Source organism: Petaurus breviceps, unplaced genomic scaffold (genome assembly GCF_028583685.1).
Source record: "Petaurus breviceps papuanus isolate PSGF00001 unplaced genomic scaffold, PetGlider_PUasm1.0 673, whole genome shotgun sequence".
Classification (NCBI taxonomy): domain Eukaryota; kingdom Metazoa; phylum Chordata; class Mammalia; order Diprotodontia; family Petauridae; genus Petaurus; species Petaurus breviceps.
In genome coordinates, this window is record NW_027186448.1 from 181,079 (window position 1) to 196,588 (window position 15,510).

The 15,510-nt window shown below is 44.1% G+C and overlaps 2 protein-coding genes across 4 annotated transcripts; both read right to left on the reverse strand.

Annotated features, from left to right (window-relative positions):
• Positions 1-1,211: 1,211 nt before the first annotated feature.
• PLSCR3 (phospholipid scramblase 3) lies at positions 1,212-8,717 on the reverse strand. Its single transcript, XM_069104016.1, is given in 11 exon segments — positions 1,212-2,249; positions 2,251-2,259; positions 2,466-2,627; positions 4,117-4,278; positions 4,644-4,864; positions 6,574-6,616; positions 7,197-7,402; positions 7,805-7,846; positions 7,972-8,021; positions 8,231-8,287; positions 8,632-8,717. Coding segments are annotated over 11 exon segments (1,077 nt in total). The 5' UTR covers positions 8,703-8,717; the 3' UTR covers positions 1,212-2,195.
• A 4,438-nt stretch (positions 8,718-13,155) lies between these two features.
• On the reverse strand, positions 13,156-15,504 carry TMEM256 (transmembrane protein 256). Of its 3 annotated transcripts, none has more exons than XM_069104025.1 (4): positions 15,392-15,504; positions 14,208-14,239; positions 13,809-13,889; positions 13,156-13,517 (listed from the first exon to the last, which is right to left on the reverse strand). In XM_069104025.1, the coding sequence occupies exons 1-4, from the start codon at positions 15,477-15,479 to the stop codon at positions 13,374-13,376; spliced, it is 345 nt and encodes a 114-aa protein (XP_068960126.1). In that variant the 5' UTR covers positions 15,480-15,504; the 3' UTR covers positions 13,156-13,373. The 3 variants fall into 3 exon arrangements, with proteins under 3 accessions (XP_068960126.1, XP_068960128.1, XP_068960127.1); XM_069104027.1 differs by lacking the exon at positions 15,392-15,504 and adding an exon at positions 14,603-14,902; XM_069104026.1 differs by lacking the exon at positions 15,392-15,504 and adding an exon at positions 14,635-14,881.
• Positions 15,505-15,510: the final 6 nt, after the last annotated feature.

The following is a 15,510-nucleotide window of genomic DNA, read 5'->3' on the forward strand; positions in this document are numbered from 1 at the left end:
ATTGCTTAAGTTCTGCATTCTCTGACCTCTCTTTCTCCTGAAATTGAAGGTCCTTGAGGCATACCTCTGGTTCTCTTTCCCACCACCCATTTGTCTAAGGGATCCAGTTGCCTGCCCCTCCAATCCCTTGTAGGTTTAACTGCTCTTTCACCTGAGTAGTTGCCCTGAGGATGACTGCTGGCAAATCCTGGAATGTTATCAATGGAACCTCTGTACCACCAGTCACTAGATCATAAACAGGCTTTGACTTGGTGGCAAAATGTCACCATCTCACTTCAAAGAGATGGCAAGATGACCACCACCACTCTTTCTTTATATGCATGAACTTCAGCTGGACTTATGTCAGGGGATGAAATCTTCATTTTCTATCTTTGATGAAATAGGAAGTACCAGAAACCAACCATCCCATAAAAAGGGAGTGGAGCTTCACTTGGAACCATTTTAAGGATACTGGGCTCACCTCTCCTTTACTTTCCTTCCTCTCTCAATGCAATCCAGAGCAGACTTTGCTATCTAATGGAGCAGGCTTGGTACCCTAGAATCCAACCAAGAATGGAAAGCAGAAGATGTGTATAAATAGAAAAGGCACAAGATAGGAATTAGAAGACTTGGGTTCAGATTCCAGATTTGCTGTTTACTGTTTGATTTCTGATGAGTCCAATCACTTTTCTAAATCTCCATCTTCTCATTTGTGAAACAATTTAAGCTCAAAGCCTTCTTACTCTAAATCCTAAGACTAAGGCAGACCCACGTTCATTTGGCTCTGCTTAGTTTTCAACACACCCACCTAGTAGCCCACCCAACACACCCACTCATAGGAGCCTCGCCTCCCTTGCTCCATTGCAGAACTCAGACTGAAATATGTGGAATGCTAGATATCATTCAATCCCCAAGAAGCTCTTGGTACTGCCATCTTCAACTGAATCTTGACGTATAGGGAGGGGCCAAAAGGGATAGTTGTAAACACCTTGTATTATGTAAGCAATCCTCTAACTTTGGATCATGAAAGAAGTTCTCTTGAGACTTAGGGTAAACATGGTCATAGCTATCTTGGCTAAAGGTGATGTTGGGAAGCAGCCCTGTCTGACATTAGCAGAATACAGATCAACTTGCATTTTAAACTTGACCAATTTAAGACAAGGGTCTATCTTCAATTTTCCTTTGTTTCCATACCAAACCCCATCTCCAATCCCATATATGAAATTCCCAGTGTCCAAAAAGTTAGAAAGTTTTTAATATTATATATATATATGTTTGTGTGTATATGTACATAGAATACACACACACACCATACAAAGATACATTATCCTCCCTCGTGCCCAGACAGTGGGAGGAGGAAAAATGTTAAATAAGGCATAAGAAAAGCTGCAATAAGCACCAGCTTGGGAAAGGGCAGGAGAGATGGTGTTTGGGAACCTGATAGTTGGGTACTGGGGCCTCAGACCAAAAGGGCTGAGCTTAGAAAGGGTTATCTGGCCTCCTCTTAAAGTGCCATGGGTCCAAGAAGGGTTCCAGGAGTTTTGGGTTTGCCAAGAAAGAAAATGTATGTTGCAAAATGGCGGGGCAGGGCTGGGGGGGGGCACTGGCCCAAGAGCCAGAAGACCTGGGATTGAGCCCTGCCCCCTAATACCAACTCACCATGTGACTTTGGTCAATTTACTTTTACTTGACCTCAGCTTTCTCATATGTTAAAGCAAGAGTTAAAAAGGTCTATGATTTTTTAAAGTGGGGGGACTGATATAATAAAATCCCCCAGTTTCTACATCTATTTTTCTTTGTGATATTATGATGCTGGGAGGTAGGATGGGGTCAGATAAGGAACCAAGGAGGTAGAAAAATGTAAATAAGGGGAAGGGGAAGACAGCTAGTGACATCATTGTGAGTTTGGGGTTGAGTCGAAGGATCCAAAAGAGGAAGGGGCCTAAAACAAAAACCCTTAGCATTCAGCACATGCAGCATTTGTTCTTGCATTTACTCCTTGTAGGGAATAGAGCCTCAGTCTTCATAACGAAGGTTTTCAAAGTTTCTTTGGAGTACCCAAGCCCTAGCCTCCATTCTTAGATTTGTCTCCTCAAGGCACCATCATCTTGGAGGGTGGCAATGGCCATCTTTGATCCTGGGGCCAGGCCAGGGTTGTGGTAGACGTCTTGGAATTCTGTGGCCAGGATACCTATCTTTGATTACATGGGCAGCCTCTAACTGGTGACGACTGAGGGCCCCGGATTGGCATCTCCTGGCTTCTCAAAAAAAAACGTAATCCTGGGTGGGAGGGAGCCAACAGGGACCCAATAAGAGGGATTCTGTACAGTGTGATCCTTTAATCCCCATCCATGTTCTCCCAAAGAACTATTCCTCTCCATTTGCCCATCTCTTTTTCACATAATCCACCCTTAATCCCACATCCTTGAGATGAACAAGACACCCAGACAAAGGAGGGAAATGAAATATGGGATATGAGAACTCACAATGAGAAAGGCTGCCCCCAGCAGCACAGCCTTCACTCGAACATCAAGGTCCAAGGGGAACTGGAGGCCAAACTGGTCTGCATCAGTGAGGGCCTCTGGCACAATGCCTCCCCACTGTTTACTGATCCGACCCACACTTCGTGATTCATCTTTAGTCTTCACCTGATGACCAGGAGGAGGGAACTGATGAGCCAGGAGATATGAGGTACGAGGGAGGCTAGTTGCTGTATGAGGAATCTACCCTCTCTTGTCCCCTAGCAAAAACACTGACAGGTCCACAATGGCTTACTAAAGAAAACCAGGGTTCTATGGAGAATCTTGACCTTATTGAGTCATTATTCATGAGTTGATCTAAGCCTCTCAAACATTTTCATACTTCTTTGGGGCAATTAATTCCCTTCATTTACAACATGCTTACAGTGTTGCAAAGCTCTCTTATTTGTCTCAATGCTACTGCTTTTGAGCTGATTCTAAGGATCTCAGAGAATTCTTCTGTTTGGGGATATGGTGAACATGGTCACATTCAGCTTGACTATCACCTTTGCCATCCCAAACCCCACTCTGCCTCTTTTCTTTTCCTCCTTAAACAGTTTCTAAAACACTTTATCCAGATACCTGCTTCCATAACATTCTACTCTGTATCACATACTTATTTTCCATATACATTATATCCCACCATTAAATTATAAACTCCCTTAGAGCAGCTATTTCATAGCTTTATATCCCCAGAATCTGAGTTTGAATCCATTGTGCTACATACTATCTATGTGATCTTGCACAAGTTACATAGGATGATTAGTTACTGATTAACTAAGTAATTAGTTACTGATTAATTAGTTACTGACACTCTAATATCAGTTTCTTAATCTTAAAGAGAAGGGAATGGACTAGATACAGACCTAAATTCTCTTCCAAATCTTGTGATTCCATGAGTAAGTTACTTTTTTTAATTAAAAAAAGGAGAGGGGTTAATCACTTAATGTGTATGAACCTCATTTGCCTTACCTGTAAAATGAGGGGGTTGGAAGGAATATGTGGCTTATAAGGGGCACTTCCAGCTCGAAAGCTATAATCCTATGATCCTGTGTCTCCCTGCAAACTACCAAATTGACTTTTTTATGCAATCATTTGGATGCCAATGCTTGTGAACTTGAGTGGTGCTAACTGGTTTTCCTTCTTGGCAGCAATTGGACAATTGGTGGGACGATAAACCAGTATCAATGGAATAAAGAAAAAGACAGAAACTGTAAGTTCTCCTTCTTCCCATGTCCCCTAAAACATCGTTACTAGAAAGTAGCCACTCTGACAGGTGTTGGCATGTTGCAGCCTAAAGGTCACAATTTGGCATCACAGCAGTAACCACTGAATTAGACCACAGGGACTGCCATCTTATGGAGGAAAATATCTTTGATCATAGTGGCAGCCATATTGGATTTGGATGTTGGTATTCGAGATCCTCGACCTTAGAACTGGCCATCTTGCTTTCTAGGGGTGACGATCTTAGATCATCAAGAGAAATGTGTTAGACTTTATAACGCTTCTCCGTTTATGGAAGAGGACATTACTGTTTTGTGGCATACAGCAGTAAATCCCAGAGTTCTCACTGGTTCCCTGAAATTCACTATCATAGTTCCTGTCCCTTAATCCCTACCTCAAAGTTGGTGTCACTGCCACAACCACAGGCACAGCATGGCCCCACAACTCGAAGCAGGGTCTGGCGATCTGCATCCTGAATTGAGAACTTGGGCAGGAAGGGATGCCAGGTCTGTAGTACATGCCCAATAGTTGTGCCAGGGGGAGCCTGTACTTCCAGCTAAGGCCACAAGAAGACAGAATCACTACAGAGTTCCAAGCTGTCCAGTCCCCAAACCAGGCCCCAGTTTTCTTCAAGGGCCTGGACCCATGGTGAAAGAACTGAAAGAAGACCACCAAGTTCTGGCTCCCTAGCCCCAAGGCCTCTCAGCCCCTCAGTCTAGCTCCCCCAATTTCAATATCCCTAGCTGTAGGGATTCCCAGATTCCAAATCTCTGTCCCCTCAATATTCTAGGACCTCTCTCTCCCTCTCTCTCTCTCTCTATCTCTCTTATATATATATAAAACACCTCTCACTATTCTCACACCTCTAAGACCTTGTCCACAAACCCAAGCTCCCCTCAAGTCTCAAACATCCAAGCCCACCTCCTGAAGGCAACAGGGGCAGCAACAAGACCCACAATGTAGAGGGCGGATCAAGTGCAGGACCTCACGGTTCCTGGGATCAGCCACACGAATACGCATGGGCCGGCGAGCCCCACAGCAGAGGCGGGCACAGCAGCTGCTTTCCTCAACTGCCTGGCCCAGTGGAAGCCCTACTCCAGAATGTAGCTCATATCGGTTACAGATGTCCCAGCCAAAAAATGCTAGGAGGAAGAGGTAAGGAGAGGCAAATACATGAACATTAGTACTGAATTCTGAGTCCTACTTCCATTCATTCTTCATTCACTCATTTAATATGCAAATTAAAACTAAGTATTTGCTATATATCAGACATGATGCTGATTAGGACATGACAAAAATCAAATAGTTCCTGCCATCGAGGAGCTTAGAATCTATTGTGGGCTATGAAGGAACAACATGAAAGTAAGTAGATGCCAAATATATGCAGAGTAATTTCTGATTGTGAGGGAAGAATATTAGCAACTGGTCAATCATGACAGGCCTTATGTACAAGGCTGAGCTTAGCCTGGAAGAAATTTAGGGATTCTATGAGTTAGGGGAGAGTAAGGGGGGAATTCTAGGCATGGGAGAAAGCCTATGCAAAGGCAGAGATACCAGAGGTGTAATGTTGTCTATGAGGGAACAGGAAGTAGGCCAATTTGATTAGAACACAGAGTTTGTAAAGGGTAGTAAAGTGAAATCACCCAGGAAAGACAGACTGGAGTCAGAATGTGAAGGGCTTCAAACAGAATTATCCTAGGATTAATTGTGAACTACTGAGACTTCGTGGACAGGGGAAAAACAAGGTCAAACCTTTGGCAGAATTATAGATTGGAGTGGGGAAAAGCTGCATGCAAAAAGACTGATAAGGAGATTCTTGTGGTAGTCCAGGCCAGAAGTGACAAAAGAGCCTGTAACAGAGTAATGGCCCAGTGAGTGGAGAGGAGACAAAAGGGAGAGGTGTGGTAGAGGTAGAATGAATAATTTGGCAATTGATTGGATATATAGAGAAAGAAAGAGAGAAAAGGATACCTCTGAGGCTTTGTCTACAAGGATAGTGGTGCAGCGGTATCTTCAATAAAATAAGAATATCAGGAAGAGTGAATGGGGGGGGCAGGGAAGAGAAGAGATAATAAGCTCTGTTTGAGAATTGCTGACTTTTCAGATACCCATGGGACATACGATTGGCAATGTGCCCTATGGGGTATAGGAATAATGGAATTATCAGCGTGATATGTGAAATGATGAATGTGAAGAATATAGAGAATCATGGGAAGGCTAAGACCAACACACACACAGAGTTAAGGTAAGCAAAACCAGGAAAATAATAGACATGAACTTCAACAATGTGAGTGGATAAAACAAACAAATTGAAACTGAACACTGTAAATTGAATATTGAATATATAATTATATATAATATATTGCAATTCCCTTTCTTTTTAGAAGTGGGGAGTTACAAGTGTGGAATGATGCCTACAATGTTGGACTTGGTTGCTATGTTCCTTAGTTTTGCTGAACTGCCATGTTTTCCCTCTCTTTTTTATTCTTTGTTATAAGGGATTGATCTCTGAATAGGAGAAATGGGAGGAAAATACTGGAAAATGAAGGTAATGTAAAAACAAAAGATATCAATGAAAAAAAATTTTAAGGAAATGTCCAATTGTCTATTAGGAAGGAATGTAACTAAGGAGAGAGTCTAGGGCTAGATACATAAATCTAGGAGTAATTGGCCTCAAGATAATAGTTGAACCAGGGGGAGCTGATAAGATGATTTAGAGAAAGAATATCCAGTCTCCCCTCATTTTTTATCCTACCAGTTTCCAACCAAAAGATTTCTTCTTCCAGATCCTACCTCAACCATTCTCCAATCTATCAATTTTCCATATCTGGTACGATTTTACCCCACTTACCTTTTACCCGCTCAATCTTCTGATGAATCAGGATCTGATCAATCTAGGAAGAGAGACACATACAAACACACTTCTCTGCTACCCCATGGAGCTAGAAAGAAAGTCTGAATTTCCAGTTATATTTCCTACTACTTTCCCTTTCATGTACTTTTTGCTCAAGACTGTAATTTCTTAGTTCCCCTTCTTCCACTTGTCCAAAACCTATTCATCCTTCAATATTCTAGACTCTTCTTCCCAGAAGTCTTTCCTGATTTACTACTACCACAACCACCTTTCAAAAGTAATTTTTCCTTCTTTTTCTTCTCTAATATTTTATATCTCTCTTATATCACTTACACTACATAATATATTAAAGTTATTCATAAATATGATCTTATCTCTTTTATCAGATTATAAACTCCTTGAAATCAAGAACTATTTATAAACATATATAAAATTAATTTTGTATTCCCATTATATTCTCCCCATCCAAGTGACAAATCCAATCTCCATTTCCTCAGCCATAAAATGGACATAATATTTCAACTTACCCTACCTAACAGCATGTTGTAAGGACTAAATGAAATAATGTGTGCATGAAAATGACGTATAGATCCCAGAACTACCTCATACTTCTAACTCACCTGTACAAGAAATTCCAGGCCAGAAGGAACACTGGGCAACTGCAGGAAGGGAACAGTAACTGGTTCTGGTTCCAGGGGGGCCACAGGACCAGGGGAAGGGAAGAGGTTGCAAATATGGCCTGGGACAGGTGCAGGATTGGAATATGAGGCAGACTGGGCCACTGGATATGGGGGTGATGGGGCATAGCCTTTGGGGGGTAAGTAACCTGTAGGAAGGTGATATGGAAGAGAGAAGTGAGAAGTGAAGTAGACTGGCCTCCTTAGTTTCCTTAAGCTCCCCCAAGAACTAAGGGGAAACACATAGAAGAAGGAAGAAATGAAAAAAACACTACACACCTGGAGAAAAAGGAGGTAGAACAGAGACAGCATGAGAGCATAGCAGGGAGGGGCCCCTTTCTAGCAGGTTCAACTACATTCCCAGGAGATGCCTCCCTTGACATCCCACTCCCTCCTTCACCAGCTTCCAAGCTTAAAGATTAAGAGATGGGAGAAGGAAGGGTAGATAACAGGAGGTCAGCCCACACTCAGAGACATGATCCCTCCCATCCCTGCCCAGTAACCATCCTACCCTAGGAATCCCTAATTACCTCCATAGATGATACCCTTACCTGCCATGGAGGTGGATGTCGATGTCCGCTGTGGAGTGTCTTCTAGAGAAAGAGAGCCGAGGGGGGGAGAGTTGTAGAGAGAGAAAGGGGAGGGGGAACAAAGAGATACAGAGGCAGAGGCACAAATCTGAGACCAGGAGAAAGGCGGAGTCGAGGATGAGACTCACTCAGAGAAACAGGAGAAGTGGACGTAGGAATCCGAGATGCCGGCGCAGGACTGGGGGTGGGTAGGTAGGAGGGAAGAGTCAGGGAGTAGAAGAAGCAGCTCTAGGAGGGACCCAGGTGTCCTAGAACGCCTGGGTCCCAGCACACTAGTTCCAGCTCCCTCCACTAGCACAGTCTCTTTGTTCTCTTCTCCTCCCCCCACTCCCGCCCTGCTCCACTTCCCTCCCCGCCCTAATCGGATGCCTGTTCTCCCAGACTTACCGAGTAGACAGCCCCCACCCCCAGGATTTCGGGAGATCCAGGCGGCGTCCGGCTGTTCTATTCAGGAGGGGTAAACCAAATTCAGATCTGTTCGAGCCTCGAATTGCCCTTCCGTCTAGGTTTTGGGGGAGAGGCCCGAGCACTAGTGCAGGACCCCCCCCCCCCTTCCCCACCCAGGCGGGGTGGGAAAGTACAGCTCCTTCCCTTGAGCCCCTCCCCCCCAATCCGGATCTTCTCTAACAACTGGGAGAACAGAAACCAAAGGGAGAGAGGATGAAAAAGTGAAAGGCCGAAAGACAGACTAAAAGGCAGTCCCTCCCCGCCCCCAGCCTATCTCTTTCTTCCTCCTTTGCGGGTTCTGTGCTCTGAATCTACGATCCTATGATCTCTAGTGGCCAAACCCTTTAGCAGCTGGGCCGCAGACATCAGGAGGTGGCCTGTTTCGGTAGCGCCTATAGGCACCTTGGTTCATGCTCAATGAGTCATTCTAGGTAGCAGGGAGGCGGGAGGAAGGGGAGAAACACAAGTGTGAGGCATGAATCAGTCAAGATACATTTATTTAGCACATGCTATCGGCCTCGGAAGAGAAGGGATGGGCATGGAGAGCCGAGTACAGAAGGAGCACTGAAGGGGTCTTTGGCTAGAAAATGGCACCCCACCATATGCTAATTAGCCAGTCCTAAGGTGTTGGATGCTGATATGCAAATTAACCAGCTCAAAAGTGGATGGGATAGGTGCAGATATGCAAGGAAGCGAGTGGGTTTAATGGAAAAAGTAACTGTGGTTTGGAATGGTCACCACACTGGGCACACACACACAATTCCACCACATGACCACAGCGCCCCCTCCTGGCAAATGCAGAAACTACGACCTCCCTGAAACCATTTCATGTTTTTTGAACCCCTTCCTAACTGGTTCTTCTCACATGGCACCAGTTACCACTTGTGTGCAATCAATCAATGAATATTTATTAAGCACCTTCTATGTGCATATTTCCCATACTTATATACGCGCCTCTGGTCCTTACCTCACACACGTGAGACCCATGCTTTTCCTATCCTACAGACTCCCTTAGGTTATTTCATCTTAACTAAAAACTCAAAGGAAGGTAGTATAGAACATCTGAATGGAAATTTGGAAACCTGGGATCTTGGAGGCTCTGTCTAAGGAGGTGTATGTGGTCAAGCTGCTTCCTCTCTCTGGGCTTTCGTGGTCTCTTCTATAAAACAGACTAGGGAAATTGTCATTGTAGTCCCAGTTCTGATATTCTGAATCTACACAGAATTCTCTTGGCTCACAAGTACCACAGAGATCCTTTTCTAATCTCCCCAACTGCTAGTGCCATTCCTTGTTGACTACTTTACATTTAATGAGCTTATATTTATATTAGGGGAAGGGTGGGGGAGGGGATAAGCATTGTGCTAAGCCAGGAAGTTCTGAAATCAAGAATACTTGAGTTCCCAAATTTGTGTAGCTTTGGGCAAGTTAAACTCCATTTGCCTCAGTTTCCTCAGCTTTAAAATGGGGATAATAATAGCACCTATCTCCCAGACTGGTTGTTTGGATCAAATGAAATGTTTGCAAGAAATTTAGAATGGTAGGCACTATGCAAATGTTAACTATTATTATTACAGCTATTAGCTAATTTCTTTTTACAAATATTATCTCATTTGATATATCACCTCATCTTGCTCATCCAATGGCTAGCCTCCCTTTAATTGCATCAGAGAAAGTGTTCTCACAGGTGTGAAAATCATGTTACCTCATTAACACCTCTGTGATTAACCTGTGATAACATCCCTCAATGGTTGGAGGGGGGGGGGAAATACCAATACCTGATTTCTTACATATATGTACATATTGTAATCTTCCCCATACAAAGCAAGCATCTTCAGAGTAGGAATTGTTTCATTTTTTGTGCCTGTATTCCCAGCACTTAGAATGGTGTCTGGCACATAGTAGCTATTTAATAACTACTTCTTGATTGGTTGATGGTTACACCTAAAGTGAAGATTTTCATCTTCCTTTTCAGGCTATTACTGATTGCCATTTTAAAAGTCAAACTTGCTCAGTGTCTTTCCACCCCTCTCTTTTCTCTCCATCTTCAATTACCAAGTCTTGTCCATTCTGCCTTTAAAATGTCTCTAGGAATCCTAGCCTTTGTCTCCATTTCCATGGCCCATTTTTTTTTTTTTACAATTACATTCATTCTCATTTACTAAGCACCTACTATGTGCAAGCACTGTGCTGGAGGAGTCTGTTGGGACATAAAGATAAATAGAACACCATAATTACAGTCTTTTAAGGAAGATGTCACTTAAATATAAACAACTGGAATCAAGGTTGTGTGTGATAAGTGGGAGAGAGATACAAAGTGCTATAAGAGTTCAGGGGAAGAAGAGATTACCCACCAGCCTGAGAAGGGGAGATAAGAGAAGGCTTCATGGAGGAGGTAGCTTTTCTGTTCAGCCTCTGTGGATTTCAACTGGCAGAGATGCTGGGAAAGGACACTTCAGGTCAAAGGAATGCCATAAGCAAAAGTGTAATAAAGCAGAAAACTATAGGAGCAAATTCAAGGAATTTGGATGGACTATAGAGTACAGAAAGGGAAATAGCATGAGATATGGGTGGAAAGGTAGGTTGGACTCAGAGTAGGCAGGATTTGAATGCCAGATTAAGGAGTTTGGACTTTATGTAGTAGATGTTAGGGAGTCACTAAAGGCTTTTGAGAAAAGGAATGACATAATTAGACCTGAGCATTATGATGATTACTCTAGCAGGGGTAACACAACTTAATTGGAGTTAAAAAGTGAGCATCTGAATGAGGTGGGTACAGTAAAAATAGAAAGGAGGGGATGAATGTACAAAAAATTTACTTCAACAAATGTTAATAAGGTTTATTGTGTCTAAGACTCTATACTAGGCCCCAAGCATTTAAAGAGAAAAAGAAAACAGTTCCAACCTCCCAAAGGAACTTACAACATGGGGGGGGGGGTGTTAATAACTTGAGGGGAAATGATACCTGAGGAGGTGAACTAGCCTACAAGGAAGATAAGTATTTTGGGAGGCTGAAATAAGGAAGGAGTACATTCTAGTTGAGGAGAGGGCTTGTTTAAATGCATAAAAATGAGAGATGGATGTGGAATACTGAATTCAGGGGAAGAGCTGATAGTTTACTTTAAAACAGATTAGGACATGAAGAGGAATAACAAGAAATAAGGCTGTCTGAGAGGGTAGGTCTGAGAGATTATGGGAAACCTTAAAATACCTGTCCAAAAAGTTTTTATATTGTCCTAGATGCTATAGAAAGTCAAGAGAGTGATGTGGTTTGTCCCTCCCCTACAGACTCTGCTTATGAGGTCAAGGGGGAGGAGAACTACAAGGGAAATACCCATGAGGCACTTAGGAAACAGCAAAGACTGCAGAGGCCGGAAGCTAGAAAAGCAAACAGGTTTATTTAGTATATATTCCCTACCAGAAACAGCTCTGACTAAGGAATCCCATCAGGATGGTCCTCAGGTGGCAAGCAGAGCTAGAGATTTGGCCATAAAGTGAGCCAAATTTAATAGAAGGACTAAAAGGGTCAGACTGGTTTCCTCTTTCCCCAATCCTTAATCAAGAGGGTTAGGCTTGACCAAGCATACCACATCTGCAGGCATACCAAATTAGCCCTATTGAGATAGGGGTTGAGGGGCTACCTTAGGTTGATGAAAAGAGGGTTTTAAGCTTAGGTCTTGATGTGCTAATCAGGCAACCTTAATAAGGCAAGAAAAGGATTCAACTATGAAAGGGATGGGCCACCCAGATAGGCAAGTCAAAGGTCACAACATGATCAAACCCCTGCCATTTTCCTGTCTCCTCTGTGCCTTAGAATAGGTAGTCCCCTGTTTTGAATTCATTTCCAAATAGTTTAGATGCTACCTCCTACACAAGACTTTTTCCCCAACCACTACCACTCTACTTGTTTGTGTTCTCTCCTCCCTGAAATTAATTTGAATAAATTTATATATTTGTATGTTATAGTCTCTCCCTACCCCCACCCACAATAATATGTAGGCTGCTTGATGGAAGGGGCTGTTTGCTGGAGATATTTTGACAAGACTTGGTGCCTAGAAGTAGATGAGAAAGGAAACACAAACATCAACTTTCAAAATAGTAGAATCAGTAACAGACTGGAAGGAAGAATACATTAGCTTTAGTTGTAAATCTATAGAATGTCAGAATAGAATGGATCCTCAGAGATCATCTTATCCAATCCACTTTACAAAGAGGACACCCAAGCACAGTCACAGTACTTTGCACATAGTAGGTACTTTTTTGAAGTAAAGATTATTTTGGGAACTACCTGAAGGAAGGATTGAAGAAAGGAGAGATTAGAATCAGGAAGATCAATTAGAGGGTTATTACAATAGCCTAATGGGAGGTGATAAAGAACTGAGTTAGTGGCAATTTGAGTAGAAAGAGGGGAATGAATATGACAGAGGTCAATGAGGTACAACTGATGAGACTTGGCAACTCAATATGGAGGCTGAGGGAGAGGGAAAAGACAGATAACTATAAGGCTTGAAACCTGGATATCTGGGAGATGGTGCTGCTCTTAATGGGAAATCTAAAGAAGTGATGTGTTTTGGGGAAAGATTCTGCTCTAGATACGATTAGTTTAGAAGTGTAGACATATCTAACAGGAGTTGGTGATGTGGATTTGGATTTGGGGAGAGATTAATGGGAGTCATTTGTGTAACATTAGCAAATTGCACTTATCAGAGCTAACAAGAAAACCATGGGACTTTTAAACGTGTGGTTAATATAGGGGTAAGAGATGAAGCCAGCCTAGCAGATGAGATTGCCAAAAGAAATATAGAGTCCCTCAGGTCAGATTCCTCCCATACCCTACTACCCAGGTGGGATTAATAAAGATGCCAAAGTTTTCTGCATTTCATTTTTAATTTTCTTCCCACTCCCAATCTCCATACAAAACACCAGCAAAGATTGAGAAATCAAGTTCCCCAGCATACCATCTGATGTTGGTGGCTTCTCCCAGGAATAACTGAAGTAACCTTACAAAAACAGGCTTGTTGCTTCATGCCTAAAGAGGTTAGTTAGTCTGAAGACTGGTCGGGTGGGACAATATAGGGGAAGAAGATCAAAGAGCTAGGGCCAGCCAGCCAAGAATAAGCAGGGAGCCCCCCACTGGGGCAATTGGCATTGCCATGGTGTCTCCTGTCAGGGTCTGGTAATAAAAGCTGCCACAGAAGAGTGAGATCCCAGAGGTAAGCAGAGTCCCTGCCTGGGAGTAAAGGAGAAGACAGGCATGTGAAATTCTGAAGGGCAGGAATAGGGGGTTACACCAGATCTGTTCCTTCTGTGATAGGTGAATGTTCCCACAAGTCCTCAGCCCTTGATTCATCCCTCCATTTTCTCCTTCAGTCTTTTAGACTTGTTCCTCTGGCCCTGCCCAGTGACAGCATTCACTCCCCCAATAAAGACAGTTCGTTACTCTCTGAAGATAAGCTTTTGGTGGACAGGAAACCTGGGCAGCCTAGAAAAAAAATTTGCTTGGAGGCACCCTGAAACTTACCCAAACCGGCTTGCTACAGAGGGGGACGCAGAGCAGAGCCAGACTGTGGAAGAAGTGGTGTTTGTTGGTTTTCTCAAAAAGCTAGAAAATGCAAAAATTGCATTTTTCTCAAGGATTCATAAATGTAGATCTGCAGTTCCCTTTCCACTCCCTTAAAGGTTCCCTGATGTATTGAAGTCACTAGTTCGACCTTTTCTAAGAAATAACCAGGTTTCCATGGGCCCTCCCCCACAGAGGATCGAGCACGAAGACATACATTTCGGCTTGCCCAACCCCAGTTGTTTCGGTGGCCCAAGTAACTAGGACTTCAGTGCTACTTTCGGGAATTTTACACATAAGAACCGTCATCAACTCCCCCCATCCCCCAAGGGCCAGGCAAAGCTAGGGCAGTTCTTTTACCTCCTTACGATACGGGTCCTGGATGTTCGCACCTGTGAAAGATGATAACAAAAATTAATACCGACCCACCAATCCAAGCACTTTATGAAATCGTGACCGAGCCTAACCTGTCAGTCTTGGATAAAGGGGTTCTTCAAACGGGCCGAGATTTACAGGCTTCTGATTAGGCAGAAGCAGTAAACGGACAGTCAGGGTAGCCAATCATAGTGAGACTGGGTAAGTTAGGGGAGCGTCTTCTGCTTCGAAAACTAACCCATAAAGGTAGAACCAGGCTTGTTAAATCCACCCTCGACCAATTTTAGTGCACCCGGCTGCCAGTTTCTACCCACTTGACCCTTTAAAATCACCCACCTCCAGACCCCCTACTTCTGGCCCTCTCCCCCTCAGCTCTATACCGATAATTTAAGCCCCAGCCCGGGTCCCTGACCATGCGCCCCGTAAGTGGCCAATCCCAAGGCACTGGCTCCGGACAGAGCGCCTAGGCGGCGAAAAGCAGCACCCAGTCCAGCCATGGCAGCCGAAGGTCACGTAATTTTGGAATTCCGGACCAGAGACCCGAGGGTCTGGCCAATCCCAATCGTCTATGCAAATGACTTCTTTCACTGCCCAATCCTAGCTGCGTTAATTTTAGCGTCTACCACCTTCACCCCTCAACCAAGTAGAAAAGATTGTGAAGCGGCTGGTGAATGGCGGAGGTGCCCTGCGGGCGGAAGAACTGAAAACCAATTAGGAGGTGGGCAAGGGGCGGGTGGAAGCGAAGAGACACCACCTAGGGCTGGACTCAAAGTCCAAAATCACTCCCTCAATGCCCCACCTACTCCCACTGGCCCCGCCTCATGTGCTTCAAACCCTGCCTACCTTTGGCGAGATTATTTTGGTCCCAATTTCTTTTAGGCCCCACCCACTGTCTATAGGGCTCCTCCTCCCTGCCTCGAGATATAGGGAGGTCTATTTTTTTCTGGGCTCCCCCTGCTCTTTTCTCATTGCCCCCTACCCAAGTTTACTACAAGCCACACCCAGGCGCCCTCGTCCCGGCCTCCCGTCAGCCCAGATCTCCAGCGCCAAACCAGCGCCTAGGGCAGGGGGAGAAGTGTCCAGAAGAGGGAATCACCCCAACCCTAACCCCAGGTACCCCTTTCATCTCACTGTAGTCCCACCTGTCTCGAGCTTCCTCCTCTCCTCACCTCCTTCTCTGCTCTTAGTCGGACTAGGTTCATTCAGCCTCTTCGATGCCTCTAGGTTTCTAGCTGTCACCGCCCCTCCCTCTTTCATTCCTTTCTTCCACCTCCATCCCTGAGCCCCA